Here is a 16,421-nt window from a genome sequence, read left to right as displayed (position 1 = left end):
TGCAAGAGCAGAAGGAGGTGAAGGTGAGAAACAAGGGTAAGGGTAAAGTGAGATATAAGAGGACAGGAAGGAAGCAGAGGAGAAAGGTTGAAAAGGAAGAGTGAGGTGAAAACGGTGTGATGAAACAATGAGGAGAGAAGTGGGGAAGAAAAGAAAATTAAAAGAGAGTAGAGGAGGAAAGAAGAAAAGGGGAGAAGATAAGGAAAGAAGGATGAGTAAGAAAGGAGAAAGAGTAGTCAGAAAGGAGTGAGAAGAGAGAGGAGAGAACGAGATGAAAGAGGAGATGCTAGAGACCAGAGGGTGGAGGACAAGAGGTGGAAAAGAGGGAAAAGAGATTCTAGAAGTGAAGGAGGAAGGTAGATAGAGAGGGAAAAAAGAAAAGATTGAGACAAATGAAGGATGACACAGAAGAAAAGAGATAGAGGGAAGGAAAAGGGGAGTAGAGGAGGTGGGAGAGAGGGAGAGGAAAGGAAGATGCAAAATACTACATCTGAGAACTGAGAAAGGATGGATGAAGAAGAAAGAAGAAAATTAAAAGAGAGCAGTAGAGAGAAGGAAAGAAGAAAGCAAGACAGAAGGGAAGGGGAGAAGAGATTATGAGGAAAGAGGGGTGATGGTAAGAAAGGTAGACGAAAGAATACTGAAAGAAGGAAAGAGCATATGAAGGAAAGAGGAAAGGAGACGAGGAAGGGAGAGAGAGAAGAGAGCAGAGAAGAAAAGAATGAGATGGAGGAGGAAAGAGCAAAGGAAGGATGCTGCTGAGCAGACGAGTGGTGGAGGGGGATGAGTCAGGCGCACGTGAGACGGATGCGAGCTGCATACTAACTAACACACACACACGCTAGGTGAAACACACCTGCATCAGCAACTGGAGGGAGAGGAAGCAGTGGGAGGGTCTTGCAGAGGGCATCCTCTCTCCTCTCGTCTCCTCCCACCTTCCCTCCTTCTCCTCTGTCTTCTCTATCAGGTCACGACTGCCCCCCCCCACTGCTCCTCCACTATCGCTCTTTTGATTCTCTCTCTTCTGACCCACATCTCTCTTTCTCATAATCCTTTTCTCTCCTCCCGCCTTACTGATTCCATATGACTCCTTCTCCTCCTCCACCTGCCATTTTTCCCTCTTCTTCTCCTTTTAACACTCCTCTCCTCCCATCACTGCGTCCTCTCTCTTCTCTCTACTTTGCTGATTGGCTCTTTGATCACGTCTGCTCTGCTCTACTGTGTAATTCAGCTCTGTAATTTATGAAACCGTAAATGATATCAGCTCATGTTATCCATTCCTTGACCCAAATAAACACTCATCACACTGACCAAAAAAAACACACACTCACTCACACACAGAGTGAGGCAGAGGGGGAACATTTATACTCTGAGTTGTATGAGGTTGTAGATCAAACACAATACATCATGATAAAATAGACTAAGTATTTTCTAAAAAACTGAGTGGAGGAGGTTAGTGGAAAAAAGCTCTGCAGACATAAAAATAAAAGTGATAATATTTTGAATTATTAAGGAAAGTAATTATTGTTATCACTAATAATTAAAGAAACGTGAAATGAAAAATGGCAATTAAAAACTTAGCAATACATTGAAATTAAAACACCCAGCACAAAATAATGAGACAAGCAGTGCAGTTAAGAAGCAGAGCTAATTAATTATTGTATTGTAAATTTGTACAAACTGTTTGTTGATCCATTTTTGGGAAATGTAAATTCTGTTTTTGTTTCTGATTTTGTGAAATGGTTTCTGATGATTAGTCACAGATAAGGAGGGAAGAGAAGCAGGGCTATCAGAGACGGTATGTCAACATCAATGTTTCTCTCCACTAATGTTTTACATGATAAATATATGCTTGTTGTCACTGGCTTTTGAAAGTAGACCATGCTGTTTTGTCTCTGCAGTCTGAATTTACAGGGAATTTATATATCATAAAATGGAATTTGATTACATTAGCTAACTGCTATCTGCTGCTGATCCAATTTTATATAAAACAGATTGAAGAAAATGATTAGTCTTGTTTACACTTAGACTATTATAAGTAAATTGTCTTAAAGTATACTGTGGAAATACTTTGCAATCAGTTACTTTTATAATCCTGAAATGATGAACATTTGCTTTAGTTAAGAGAGCTAAGGCTTTGCTAGCTCTCTAGGCTACTCCAGGACAACTGTTTAATAAATCAGAGTGATTTTAGCAAATTTCCAGGCATCACTAACTGCACTGTTCAGTAGTAACTTTTTCAAACATTTTACATAGCATAAATTTAAAATATTTTTTATAGGCCTAGTGTCACAATAAAATGTTGTTGAAATGAAATTTTAAATGTAAAGTTTTGTGGTAGTTTTAAGGATGCCATTGGATCACTTTGAATCTGTCATACACTACCACTGTCACTTAAGGCTACAACATGTATACTGTCAGGGCAAAACCTTATGACAACAAATTGCTAGAAATTTTATATCAGTTGAACTTGTTCTTGTGTTCTCATCAGCACTTTAATACAGTTATTTCATGCTCTGGGACAGAATATTTACTCAGAGGGATCATGGACAAACACCAAAGAGACAGTTCAGTGAGTCATCTGGAGATGAGATTAGCTGCTTCTGAGGAAACCTGATTGTAAATGAAGAATGTCCGTTTAATTCCGTTTGTGAGATGGTTGGTGTAACTGACACACACATTAACACACATGAATTCAACAAGCACACAATGCTTTGAGAAAATCCAGTTTGACTGCTGTCTTTCCCCTCATGCAGAACCAGGAGAACAGGAGTTCCCTCCTGTTCTCCTGGTTCTGCTCCTCATACTGTCCATTCCTCCTTCCTCAAAATTTTCCTCCCTCTTCATCCCTCCTCCTTGTCCCCCAAGAGACCACAGTCACTTCCCTTTACACTGAGTCACGTACACATACTTTCTGCTTTTCTTCTTTTTCTATTCTCTTAATGACGTGGCTCATGTTTCGGCTGCTGACTTCTGACTGGAACAGTAGATCACAAAGTGGGGCTCTTACTGGGGTATCAGTTTTTCTTTGAGTGTTTGAAGAGTTTTTAAAGATGTTCACGGTGGGTTTTTAGAGGTGTCCACAAGTTGGTAAGAGCATTTTGAGGATGATTGGTTTTACAGTGTGTTAAGGTGGTTGTAGAGGTTCTTGTGGAGAGTTCATGATGTCTTAAGATGGCTATAGGGTTCCTTGAGGGGCTTCTTTAGGGGTCATTATTAGAGTCCCTCTATGGTTCAATGGTTATAGAAAGCTTTCAGGTTTCTTTGAAGGGGTCCAGAGAACCTTTCAGGGTTTCAAAGGAGTCTTAGGGGTTTGTGACAGGGTTTAATGTTTACCTGGGGAAGTTAAGAGGTACCCTGAGGGAGTGCTAGAATTCTTTAGGATTTTTTGTTTGTTTTTTGTTTTTTTCATTTTTGAGGGTTTGATTTGTTTTGCATCATTGATGCTTGAGAGATATTTAAAAGTTCTTGAGAAGAGTTGTATAGTTCTTGAGGAGGCTGAGAAAGCATGTTGAGGAATTTCAGGTTTCTTTGAAGGAAGATGAGGGATCCTTTGGGGATTAAAAGAGCCCTTTTGATGGTTACTTCTACTGAAAATGTCTGTAACATTTAATAATTTCCTTGGATTGTGATGGCACTAATTATTCACTTTTTAAGAAACTTTTCATGGTTTGCATGATTCAGGAGATTTTCCTGACTGAATGAAACCTAGAAAATAAAGACTGATCAACCATGTGCCACCGTGACCAAAGTCCTCAGACTAAACAGACTAAACAGCAGCTCCTTTCACTGATTAAGACACCCTCAACCAACGAAGGAGAACTAATCACCTCAAGACCCCTTGGGTCACGGTTGCACTTTGTTTTGAGCCACAGAGAGAAGTGCAGGATATATGCATGAAGACACTTCCTGATAAGTGCTGCTGGTGACAAATTTTCTAAATAATCTTGCATTGTGCCTGGGCAGATGCCTCTATTGGTTTCAGTGTCGATCCTCCTCTAACATGAAAGTCTCATTATCTGTAATGAGTAGCTGTTGAGAGATGAGGGGCTGTTGATGAGAGCTCCTTGTGACTCCGACAGTGAACAGTGTAATAATATACAGTATATGCCAGATGATGGAGGCTTTTATCCAAAGTGCCTCACAGTACTTCAGCTGCATACATATTTTAGAAAGGGTGGCCCATTGGGAACTGAACCCCTAATTCTAACAATGGCAGTGCTGCGCTGTGATAAACTTCACAGAAACAACAACTTTGGCAGTCTCATAGAGGGAACAGAATTATTTCCCATGTTTGGTAGCTTGTATTTGTGAGAGCAATGGTTACAGAGAAAACATCATTTCCTCTGTGATCGCAGAAGAGAGCAAAGCAGCAGACACAAGTGACGCACACAGACTTGTTCAATTCTCACCAAGAATCTTTCCAGCTGTGATCAGCACCTCCAGTTTTTTTGGTTCATGTTTTACAAAGTGACTCATGCACTTTTGGAGCATCTCAAAAAAAGACATACCGCCTGGGAGTTAAGCTTTAATCTTGATGTTTGACTAACGTGACCTTTCCCTCTCTCTTTTTCCGTCTTCAGTATGGGGAGGAGGAGGTGTGTTCGGACCGTTTGGACACTGACTTCCCGGACATCGACCTCTCCCAGCTGGACACCAGCGACTTCGACAGCGTCAACTGTCTCAGCGAGCTACAGTGGTGCAACGATCATCCAGCGGACGCATCACCAGCCTCTATCCACTACAGTACAGCAGATGAGCTCTTTGAGGTGAGGCTTCACCAAAATACAGTTCAGTTCAACTGTATCACTACTGTTTCTCTGAAGTCAGCCATGGACAGACTCTTACATGGGTGAGGGCCGCCATCAAAAGGCATCAGAAATATATGCAGACTTTTATTCTCCTTGACACATCTTTTACTTTTGCAGATAAGGTAGTCATGCTTTTTTATGTGGTATGAATTGATTCATATGAACAAGATTAAGCAGTGGATTGACTAAAATTTTGTGAACAGGCAGCTGCTGGTTCATCAAGAAAAAGATGTCACAAGTACAAATCTATGGTGTAGCCATGGTTGTGCCTGTGCCACCCAAAGAGGCAGCTGGCACATGCAAAAATAAGATGAGGAATAAATGTTTAGTTTTAGCTTTTTTTTTGTTTGTTTGAAACTAAGGGTATTGTGGTCTCATTATTATAATCCTCATTTGAAAAGATTAAAAGATTCTAACATATTTTCATCAAAGACATGTCCACCACCATTCACAGCCTGCCTAACAATCAGATTTATGCATTTGATACATGCACAAAGAGCTGTGACCCCAGCAAGCATCTTGGGAGATTAGAGGTGTAGTAAACAATGCAACGACTGCAGTGAAGACTAGAATTCTTCAGACACATGTAACTGACATTTTGGGAAATACTGTGTAGATTCTAGTCCAGTCGAGTTGTTATCAGTTCTACTGCCAGCCTGGTTTGTTTTATTTGATAAGACTATGAATGATTGCACTGGTATGTTTAAAATTACAATCAAAGGATGGACTGTGCAATAACTAAAACACTGTTTATACTATGTTATGTCTAGTTCATTGTCTATGAGAATTGAGAATTGAAAATGTATGTTATGTGGAGGTGCACACCGGTCTAACCTACTCTGTATTGTAGAGAAAATTAGATGTGGCATTTGGCACAAACACAGTTTTTCTTGTGCACACGCACACTCTTTTTTTTGGCTATGCTAGTGGTACAAATGCAACATTAACAGCAAAACAAGCCTTTTCACAAGAAAAGAATCCCCTTCACAATCCAAAATCCAGATTGCTTCAGGGTTAAGGCTAATCCCATAAGGTTGGCACGCTGAAGTCATACTTTAAATGGAAAATTCTCAAATCCGATTTGATTTTGGCATTAAAATTCTGCTGGACCCCTGAACATAACATCCATGATTCAGCAATAATATAAGCCACATAAGTCTTGAGGAAATTTTTCAAAAGCCCGACATTTTTTTACTGGGTCTGAGTCCGAACAGGCAGGGGTGTCCATTGTTCATAACAGGCTCCTATGAATGACATCCATCCACCCATTGTCTTCCACTTATCCGGGGCCGGGTCGCCAGCTGAGTGACATAGTCACTCCAGCGTGTCCTGGGTCTTCCCCGGGGCCTCCTCCCAGTGGGGCATGCCTGGAACACCTCCCCAGGGAGGCGTCCAGGAGGCATCCGATATAGATGCCCGAGCCACCTCAGCTGGCTCCTTTCGATGTGGAGGAGCAGCAGCTCTACTCCGAGCTCCTCCCGGGTGACAGAGCTCCTCACCCTATCTCTAAGGGAGCGCCCCGCCACCCTGCGAAGGAAACTCATTTCAGTTGCTTGTATCCGAGATCTTCTTCTTTTGGTCATGACCCAAAGTTCATGACCATAGGTGAGGGTAGGAACATAGATTGACTGGAAAATCGAGAGCTTCGCCTTGCGACTCAGCTCCTTCTTTCCCACGACAGACCGGTGCAACAACCGCAATACTGCTGCCACTGCACCAATCCATCTGTCAATCTCACGCTCCATCCTCCCCTCACTTGTAAACAAGACCCCAACATACTTGAACTCCTCTACTTCTCCAACCTGGAGGGAGCAAGCCACCTTTTTCCAGTCGAGAACCATGGCCTTGGACTTGGAGGTGCTGATTCTCATCCCAGCTGCTTCACACTATGCTGCAAACCGCTCCAGTACATGCTGAAGGTCCTGGTTTGAAGGAGTCAACAGGACAATATCATCCGCAAAAAGCAGAGACAAGATCCTCTGGCCCCCAAACTGGACTCCCTCCGGACCCTGGCTGCGCCTAAAAATTCTGTCCATAAAAATAATGAACAGAACCAGTGACAAAGGGCAGCCCTGACGGAGTCCAACATGCACCAGGAACAGATCTGACTTATTGCTGACAATGCGAGCCAAGCTCCTGCTCCAGTCATACAGCCCTTACCAGAGGTCCCTGAACTCCATACTCCCGAAGCACTGCCCACAGAATGCCACGAGGGACACGGTCGAATGCCTTCTCCAAGGCCACAAAGCACATGTGGACTGGTTGGGCAAATTCCCATGAACCCTCAAGCACCCTGCGGAGGGTATAGAGCTGGTCCAGTGTTCCACGACCAGGACGAAAACCGCATTGTTCCTCCTGGATCCGAGGTTCGACTATCGGCCGAATTCTCCAGTACCCTGGAATAGACTTTACCAGGGAGGCTGAGGAGTGTGATCCCTCTATAGTTGGAGCACACCCTCGGGTCCCCCTTCTTGAACAGAGGGATCACCACCCCAGTCTGCCAGTCCAGAGGCACTGTCCCCAGCTGCCACGCGATGTTGCAGAGGTGTGTCAACCAAGACAGCCCTACAGCATTCAGAGACTTGAGGTACTCAGGGTGGATCTCATCCACCCTCAGCGCCTTGCTACTGAGGAACTTCCGAACTACCTCAGTGACTTCAGCTTGGGTGATGAATGAGTCAACCTCTGGGTCCCCAGCCTCTGCTTCCTCTACGGAAGGTGTGTCAGTAGGATTGAGGAGGTCCTTGAAGTATTCCTTTCAATGTCCAATAATATCCCCAGTTGAAGTCAACAGCTCCCCACCACCACTGTAAACAGTGTTGGCAGGGTACTGCTTCCCACTTCTGAGGCACCGGACAGTTTGCCAGAATCTTCTCGAGGCCGACTGGTAGTCCTCCTCCATGGCCTCCCCGAACTTTTCCCATACCCGAGTTTTTGCTTCTGCAACTGCCCGGGCCGCAGTGCCCAGGTGGTCTGCCTCAGGGGCTGCCTCAGGGGTCCTATGAGTCAACCAAGCTCGGTAAGACTCCTTCTTTCAGCCTGACAGCATCCCTTACCTCCAGTGTCCACCACTGGGTTCGGGGGTTACCGACTTACGACCACAGATCTGAATGGCCGTGTCAACAATGGAGGTGGAGAACATGGTCCATTCGGACTTAATGTCTCTGGCCTCCCTCGGGATCTGGTCAAAGCTCCCCCGGAGGTGAGAGTTGAAGACCCCTCTGACAGAGGGTTCCACCAGACGTTCCCAACAGACCCTCACAATATGTTTGGGCCTGCCAATTCTGTCCAGCTTCTTCCTCCGCCAGCGGATCCAACTCACCACCAGATGGTGATCAGTTGAGAGCTCAGCCCCTCTCTTCACCTGAGTGTCCAAGACATACGGCCCAAGGTCAGTTGACACGACTACAAAGTCGATCATTGATCTCTGACCTAGGAAGTCCCCGTGACACGTGCACTGATGGACACCCTTATGCTTGAACATGGTGTTCGTTATGGACAAACTGTGACTAGCACAGAAGTCCAATAACAGAACACCACTTGGGTTCAAATCAGGGGGCCATTCCTCCCATTCATGCCCCTCCAGGTAACACTGCCACCACCCACGCAGTTGAAGTAAGTTGAGCATTTTCCAGCACTGCTCCCAAGGTCTCCAGGAAAGCCGGGTACTTTGCACTGCTGTTTGGCCCATAGGCTGAAACAACAGTGAGGCACCTATCCTTGATCCGAAGGCACAGGGTGACGACCCTCTCGTTCACTGGGGAAAACTCCAACACATGGTGGCTGAGCTGGGGGGCTATAAGCAAGCCCACACCAGCCCGCCACCTCTCACCTTGGGCAACTCCAGAGTAGAGAAGAGTCCATCCTCTTTAAAGGAGTTGGGTTCCAGAGCCCAGACTGTGCGTGGAGGTGAGCCCGACTATCTCTAGCCGGTACCACTCAACCTCACGCACTAGCTCAAGCCAATCCAGGCAACGTAGACATCCCTGATCTTGAATTATTCATTGGGGGCATTGGAACCACTCTTAGTCTGACCCATCACCAAGGACCTGTTTGCCTTAGGAGACCCTACCAGGGGCAACAAGCCCCCGACAACATAGCTCCTAAGATCATTCAGGTTCTCAAACTCCTCCACCACGTTAAGGTAGCGGTTCAAGGAGGCCCATGAATGACAAATTCCCCATATTTACTAATTTTATGTGTCATAATTTTCATATATATAAAAGAAATCAATCAAAATGAGCTTTCAGTTTTTTTCAGTAATCGGAATGAAAGGCAGAATTGGCATGTCCAACAAAAAAAAACCCTTCCAAAGATGACATAGCATAGGGAGTATCTATATAATAGTCTTTAGTAAGAGGCATTTCAAAACGTGAATGACAGTTGTCAGGGCATAAAACCAATAATGTGTTGATCTTTATAAATCAACACTCGATAGTCTAACAATGGCAAAAAAAAAAGTTTAAATCAACAAGCTGAATTGAATAGTGACCTTAAAAGGTTAGAGAATTGTTACACCCCAACTATTTGATTAGCAAAACTATTAAAATGTCTCTGTTTTTGTGACATTTTGAAGAAACCAAGAAACCAGTGACTTGCATCTTGTATCTTTTCATTCTTTAGTTTGTTTTTTTTTTATCTTGTTTTTCATGGCCTTGCCATCAACAAAAACTACAGCATGACCAGATTATGATGCATTCAAAGACCATGCCAAGCAAAAGGAGTGGTTATTTTGTGACCAGGGCTTTTATTTTACAAAGTGATGTGTTATTTTGATTTGGTAGTTTTACTCTTAATTACCCAAACCTTTAATGAACCTTTGCCTCACGGTCAGTTGTTATTACAGCTCCAAGTTTGCAATATGCAGCCTCTGAAATTTTGAGCTTGCAGCACATCTCAGAAGATGTGTCAAGAAAGTAATCCCCAGTTATGCTGTTTGTAACATGATGGTAGAAGCAGTTGATCAGTTTGGATGCTTTGATGCCTCTGCAGGGCCAATGAAAGCCCCAAGGCTCCGGTATCAGGTGCCCTTGCTGGATGAATTCAGGGAACACCCTTCTTTTTTTTCTTTATATGAAAGCCAACCTTGGATCATTGATTGTCTATAGGTTTCCAGCCCCAGCGATGTCTCTTGGTCCCATTACAGAGGCTAAATTGAGTGCATCTCAAGAATAAAAAGATGGCAACAAAGAGATAAAGTAGCATTTAGGTCCACATCACCGCCTATGTAATGTAACTCTGCTGCTGGAAATTGCTCTGATGCTGCGATGCATCGCAGAGTATTGGTTAAATGAAGACAGGCAAGGCATGATGGGAATGCAGGTGTAGTAAACACAGACTGTGTCTGTCTCTTCTGTCTGGCTGTGTCTCTCTTTAGGTTTTATTCTTGTTTCGATCCCCATTAGGTGACGCCTGAATGACTGTTAGTCTTCCTGTTGTCGACACAGAACTTTATGATGCAGTTGGCATCTTAGCACAGACTCAAAGTACTACATTCCCACTAATAGATATTGTTATTGGCAAGAAAATCTTAATGAGAAAGACGCAACAACAAGACAAGACATGGAAACAGGCAGATTTATCTGCCATCAGCTGTTCTTTTCCCCCATTTTTCTTTTCTCATACATTATTTTACTTGCTGTCCTTAATCTTCTTTTTGGTCTATCTTTTCATTTTCACTCCATTTCACCCTCTCTGTTTTTACTGATTTCTTTAGGGTTTCTTTTTCTTATTTATTTTAGAGCCCAACCAGTACTGGATTTTTGTGTCTTTTGTGCCTTTATTTGATAGTAGACAGCCAGAGATTAACAGAGAAAGAGAATGACATTCAGCAAAGGGCTGTAGGCTCAAATTGAACTGAGGCTGCTGCAGAGGACTCAGCCTCAGTACATTAAACGCATGCTTTATTACAAGATTTTGATAATCCAGCAGATATTTTTTGTATATATAATAAACCAGGGGTCCTCTGGGTTTTTCAGGACATGGATCCCATAGCTAATAGAGACGGAGCAGAGACCCTCTACTACATATGTTGCATCAAACAGTCTCAGGTCTTCTCTGGGTTGCTCTTAGCTGCTAGATTGGCAGCAGTTGTAGCTTGGCTAGTGGTAGCTGTGTTAGCCCCACCCTCTGAACTTTTACTAGTGGTTTCTGAAATGGAGGTTATGTCTATTGCTTATTATGGATAATAATAATTAGGGCTGCACGATATTGGAAAAAACTTTTTTTAATGCTGCGATATATATTGTGATATGAAAAAATACAGGATTTTTTTTTTCGGATCGTATCACGGTTTTGAGTCACGGATCGGATCATTTTTCAGATCAGCAAAAAGGAAAAAAAGTGGTGGCATTAGGGTTAAATTATTTTAAAAATGCACTTGTCTTTGATCTTTGTCTGCCTGTAATTATCACCATAGTTATGTAACGTAATAATAATGATAATAGTAATGATAATGGTAATAATATTAAAAACTTCAAACTTATACAGTGCTGTACTATGTATATACTATACATATATTAGATCATTATACACTGTACATTATAATACACAACTATGCTCTGTAGTCTGGCTCAATGTCCCGCCTACAGCACAGCACATCTGATTGGTTAGAAGTCATGAGTCAGACACACTGTGTCACAGACAGGGTGAGACAGAGCTGCACCGGTGAACAGAGAGGAGCTGTGTAGAAGTTAAGACAGCTGATATCACCAAAGTTTCAATGAACATCACAGTTTTATGATCTGTTTCTTTGGTGATAGCATAGTTACATCAGTGAAAAAAGTTATGGTCTGGATTTCACTCAAGGCGATGTGACGGCTTTTAAATCAGAGATGAGCTGCACACAGCAGCATCTGTCCTGTCTGTTCACTGCAACTCTGCATTGAGATGTCGAGTATTATAACTTATACAAAAGTAACAGTGACAGTAAAACTATGATGCTCACTTGTGGTCCGATTCAGATCTGGGTTTGCATTTGTCGTATTGAGCTGTGTGGTGCCAACATAAATGGTCAAACAAATTAGTTGTGTTACCTCTCGTTGTGGCAACAGGTGCAAGGCACTGTCGACACAGAACACGTGTTTGGTCAATATCATCCTTCTTGTAGCCGAAATAACTCCAGATAACTGACATTGCTTTTCTTTTTGGCACCAAGTCTTCATTTTCGGTGATTTTCTCTTGTTCGTTGCTCAGTTTTCAATGTTGTAGCAGCGACTCACTCCATATGCAGGGGCGTGGTCTGCTTGAACTGATTAAGAACGATTGTGATTGGTGGATCACTGCGCGCAGTGTGTGTCAGGTACCCTTGAAATTAGATGAGAACACGTTTGCCTCCTACATTGCAGGACCTGCGACTATTGCGCACACGTACATTGTGATGACGATGCTTAAACGATATATCATGCAGCTCTAATAATAATACAGCTAATTGGCCAATATGTCTCAATAATATGTAGTGAACACAAGGATTCAAGGATAGCTTTTTTCCAAAGTAGTGTATCTTCAATGTTTTGAGGGTTTTTTTTTGTTGTTTGTTGCTGTTTTGTTGTTTATTTATTTTACGAACATGTGGTTTTATCTTTGCTAATAATATGTTGGGTTCATGTTAATGTGTTTTTCAGTAATGTTGTAGTTTCTGAATAAAACAAAAAACATACAAACAAACAAACAAAAAAACTAAAAGAAATTTGGAGGCCTCCCTCAATAACTCTGCGGACCCTCCAGGGGTGTCATACCCCCTAATGAAGAACCACATAGTAAACTGGAAACTGTCACTGGTATTTTTACTAATTTACTATAAATAAATAAAAAAAAACACAAATAGAGCAATTGGGGCATATTGGACAATACACATACCTAAACCAACAGAAACAGATCCAGTTATGATAGGTAGGGCAGATAATGTTGGCTAACTGGTCAATTTATCTGAGTTTCTTTGTCTCTTTCACCCATTTATGTTGTGTTTCAGGCAACATTGGAGGTCAGAATTTCCCAGTTGAAATTTCCAACTTCTCACCTCAAAGCATTCCAGGTGCACAACATAATACCTAAAAAACACGTCTGATCTGAACAAATTGATGAGTTTCGTGTGCACACAATTGAATCTCAGAGGAGCAGCCTCTGTGCATGAGGTGCCAAAGGCCACTGCACATTTTATTTTATGGCACATAATAAATCGGCAACCTATTTTTAAATAAATTTACAAGCAGAACAGGGTTCTGCCATTATTGTGTGACGTCACACAAGCTGCTTCTTCATGAAGTTGGGGTAGATGGATCTGCATCGACTTCACAAGTAGGAACTCTGATTTTGAATGGTGTTCCATAGTACTTTTTTCTTATAGGAGATCAGAAATATTTGAGTCCTGAGTTGTCTGGAATATTATTTTCTAATGGCTTTTCTCTGATTTTTAATGTTTCTTTCCATGCCTTCTTTCTTGACATCTCTCTGCTCATTGTGCTCTTAACAACTAATTGCAACTATAGCTGTACATCATTTTATAGATTGCACACATTATTATTTCATACTGTCCCCTGTGTCACCTGCAAAGATCTTTTTAAGGACAAGGGATATTTTTTTTCCATATCTCTGCTGCTACCCACCAAGCCCTGCCCCCTGCCCTGGCATATTATATTTTAGCCAATATTGTATTGATCAGACTAATACAGCAGAGCAGACGGTCTGACGGCGTTCAGTTATAAACACAGTAATGAACAGAGTGATAAGCAGAAGGATGAAGCCCGCAGTGTCTCTGTCTCTCTCCTGTCCGTCAGTACACCACTTATTTACAGCAGCGTATTGGAATCTAATCCCATGCCAGGCAGGATTGATCTGTGTTTATGTGTGGGCTTCATTTAACCTTGGAGAGTGCAGAGAGGGAAATGGATAGATTTAAAAAGGTTAGGTTAACTGTATTTTAAAATAATCATAGAGCTGTGCATGTATCTATACTGTTAAGTAAAGAAGCAGATTGATGTAACTTTTTTTGCTCTGTTTGTTTTGCTCTGTGGAATTTCATTATTCTCCATGAAATCTAATTAATATCCATCTAATGTAATTAAAAGAATCAGGTAATATCCACGAGTGCTTTTGATTGTACAAACATACTCGTAATGGTAATAAAGCCTCTCTGATGATGATCCACTTAAACAGATGGAGATAGTGTTAATTTAGTAAGTTATTAAGTTTCTGTTAATGTTTTGACATCCTATAGAGAATTTCAAATTCTAAACTTCAGCACCCAGCAAAGAGAAAGACAGGCAGCAAGCCTGAGAGAATAAATTTAATATATAAAAAAATAGTTTGGCAGCCGGGAACAGATAGAGCTGGATGATAAAAGGGAGAGACAGATGAATGGAGCTTGGTGGCTTCCCGTAGGCCAGCCATGCTATCACCTCTCCACCAGACTCTGCTCTCAGCAAGATGGCAGCTCCATCACAGTAAACAACCCCTGTGTGGATGAACAGGGGGGATGGAAGGGTGGGAACAGAACACATTTTGGACTGAAATTATAGATAAACAATATTTTCTTGTTGATTATCTGTAAATTTTACCATTTTCATGCTTGAAAATTGCAAGAAAAAAAAAGTCTGCACGCCATCACAGGAAGTCCATGCAACACATGATATGAGAGGTAAACAGTGCCAACTGGGCAGTGCTGATTTTTTTTTCATAAAAGCCCTGCTTCAGCAAACCTGTGTACTGATGAGGTCAAAGGTTAGAGGTACACCATCCTGAACATGTTAATAAATAAGATGGAAAGGAAGAAAGAAATTTCTTTAGAGCTCTAATAGCTCATTAGAGTGAATGGAGGAGAAAGATAAAGGCGGGGGGGGGGGTGATTCAGCAGTGACACAGAGATTCCAAAACAAAGTGACAGTAATTTCCAGGCCTAAATTCAGAATTCATACAAAAATATATCAGAGTCATTTTCTAACTAAATTTGACTCAAACATGGTTCATTTCTGTGGATTGCAGGGTGGGGTTACACAAGGATTTAGAAATTGTAGTTGTGCATTTCTTGAATCTTTATCCATCAGAGTAGCCTGTTTGTATCTACTATACAAGCTGTGTTTTATTAAATGGCAGCTGCTCCCTGAAAATAAAAACAAAGAAATGACCAGAAAAACTGATTATTGATTCATGCTGATTTTGGGTGGTTTAATTAGCTGCCGTGTGTTTGATAGCATATTATGTTCCAGTTAACTAAAACATCAGAGGCACATGTGAGAGGGTTTCTATTTTGCTCTGATGTTCAACATTTTCACACAGGGAGGAATCTGAGGAAATGGGTCAGGATGCAATGTGGCCATATTTTAGCTTATAAGTAAAGGTGGATTTCTTCCCTGGAAAATCTCCTGCATTTTATGTCTCCTCCTCTCTCAGGGTTCGGAAACCTTTACTATCAAAAGAGCCCCTTTTAGCCAAAAAAGAAAATGAAATTGTTTGTATTTTCCTCAGACACTTCTTTTTTGGATTTGGCATATATAGCTAGCCTAAGGAGACTCAAAACTAACCACCAGCCAGAAAAGGCGCTGAGCCGTGGAAGTAGGCTGTGACGCACATTGTAGTTGAGGAAATATAAAGGCTTTTTTTTCTTTTATTTGTTGTATAAGCTACACATTTTTACAGTTGAAAATGTGAATATTTTTTTCTACAGTGAATCATCATTATAAAATGGATCAAAGATACACCTTTGTGTGAAAGAGTAAGATCCTTTTTGTTTAAGCAGAAGCAGCTGTTTTATCGCTCTTGTCTAAGCCACCAGACTTCATTTACAAACAGTAATGTTATCATCAAAAAACGCACTTAATAGAAGTTCAACAGAAACAATATTAAAGTCACCAAAACTGTGTGAGTTTGTCTTTCCACTACTCCAACAATTACCGGCTCTGGTTTGGTTGAAATAAACTTTTAAATTTACCGTGAAGATTTAGGGAGAGGAGCAAGAGTGGGTTGTATGTCAGAGAAGTGCTGGGTAGAGAGAGCATGTAGAGCCAGATAAAATGACTGTGATAATGGAGTCAGGTGGCTTTGGTGAGAGACGTAGAACAGCTGTTTCTGGTTAAACAAAAAGGTCATGTAAGCTCTCAATAAGCAACTGGATTCTCACATTTCTTGATATAATTTATTTGGAGTTGTCTACTGCTCGTGTGATTGGCGTCAAAGAGTCCAAGACTGATCTGTTGGTGTCCGCAGCTGAAACATTGTAAATGTATAGCATTTGGTCCAGTTTGTTTGTATTGTTTATTGTCTTTTCCAAATTTTGAATAAAGAGAAAATTTGATCACAAAAAAAGTACAATCTAAGTCTATAAAAAAGTTAACTTTAATCATTATTATTATTATTCCGTATATTAGTATTGTAAGTCTAATTTATAAAACTATATGACACTGAAATCTTACTTTGCCCATCTTTCTAACTGCCTGCCAGTCTAAACATGATCGATCCAGTCATTGGCTGTCAGTATGGAACCGGACCAGTCCGCACCTTCTATAAAGCTGCTCTGCTCCTGAAATATAGCTAGCTAGCAGCTAGTTAGTGCTAACACACAACACTTGTTTATAAAGAAAAATATCTCACAGGCTGACAGCCCAGCTGACAAAAGGT

At 41.6% G+C, this 16,421-nt stretch overlaps 1 protein-coding gene across 1 annotated transcript in view; it reads left to right on the top strand.

The window, feature by feature from the left end:
• ppargc1b (peroxisome proliferator-activated receptor gamma, coactivator 1 beta) overlaps positions 1–16,421 on the top strand; it is a 145,401-nt gene that overhangs the window by 87,809 nt on the left and 41,171 nt on the right. The window contains exon 2 of the mRNA XM_084719830.1: positions 4,584–4,769. Coding sequence (XP_084575956.1) covers positions 4,584–4,769 — 186 coding nt within the window. The remainder of the gene's footprint in view (positions 1–4,583; positions 4,770–16,421) is intronic.

Source organism: Lutjanus erythropterus, chromosome 5, assembly GCF_056507025.1.
Source record: "Lutjanus erythropterus isolate fLutEry1 chromosome 5, fLutEry1.hap2, whole genome shotgun sequence".
Taxonomy (NCBI): Eukaryota; Metazoa; Chordata; class Actinopteri; order Lutjaniformes; family Lutjanidae; genus Lutjanus; species Lutjanus erythropterus.
This window is presented reverse-complemented; position numbering and strand designations above follow the sequence as displayed.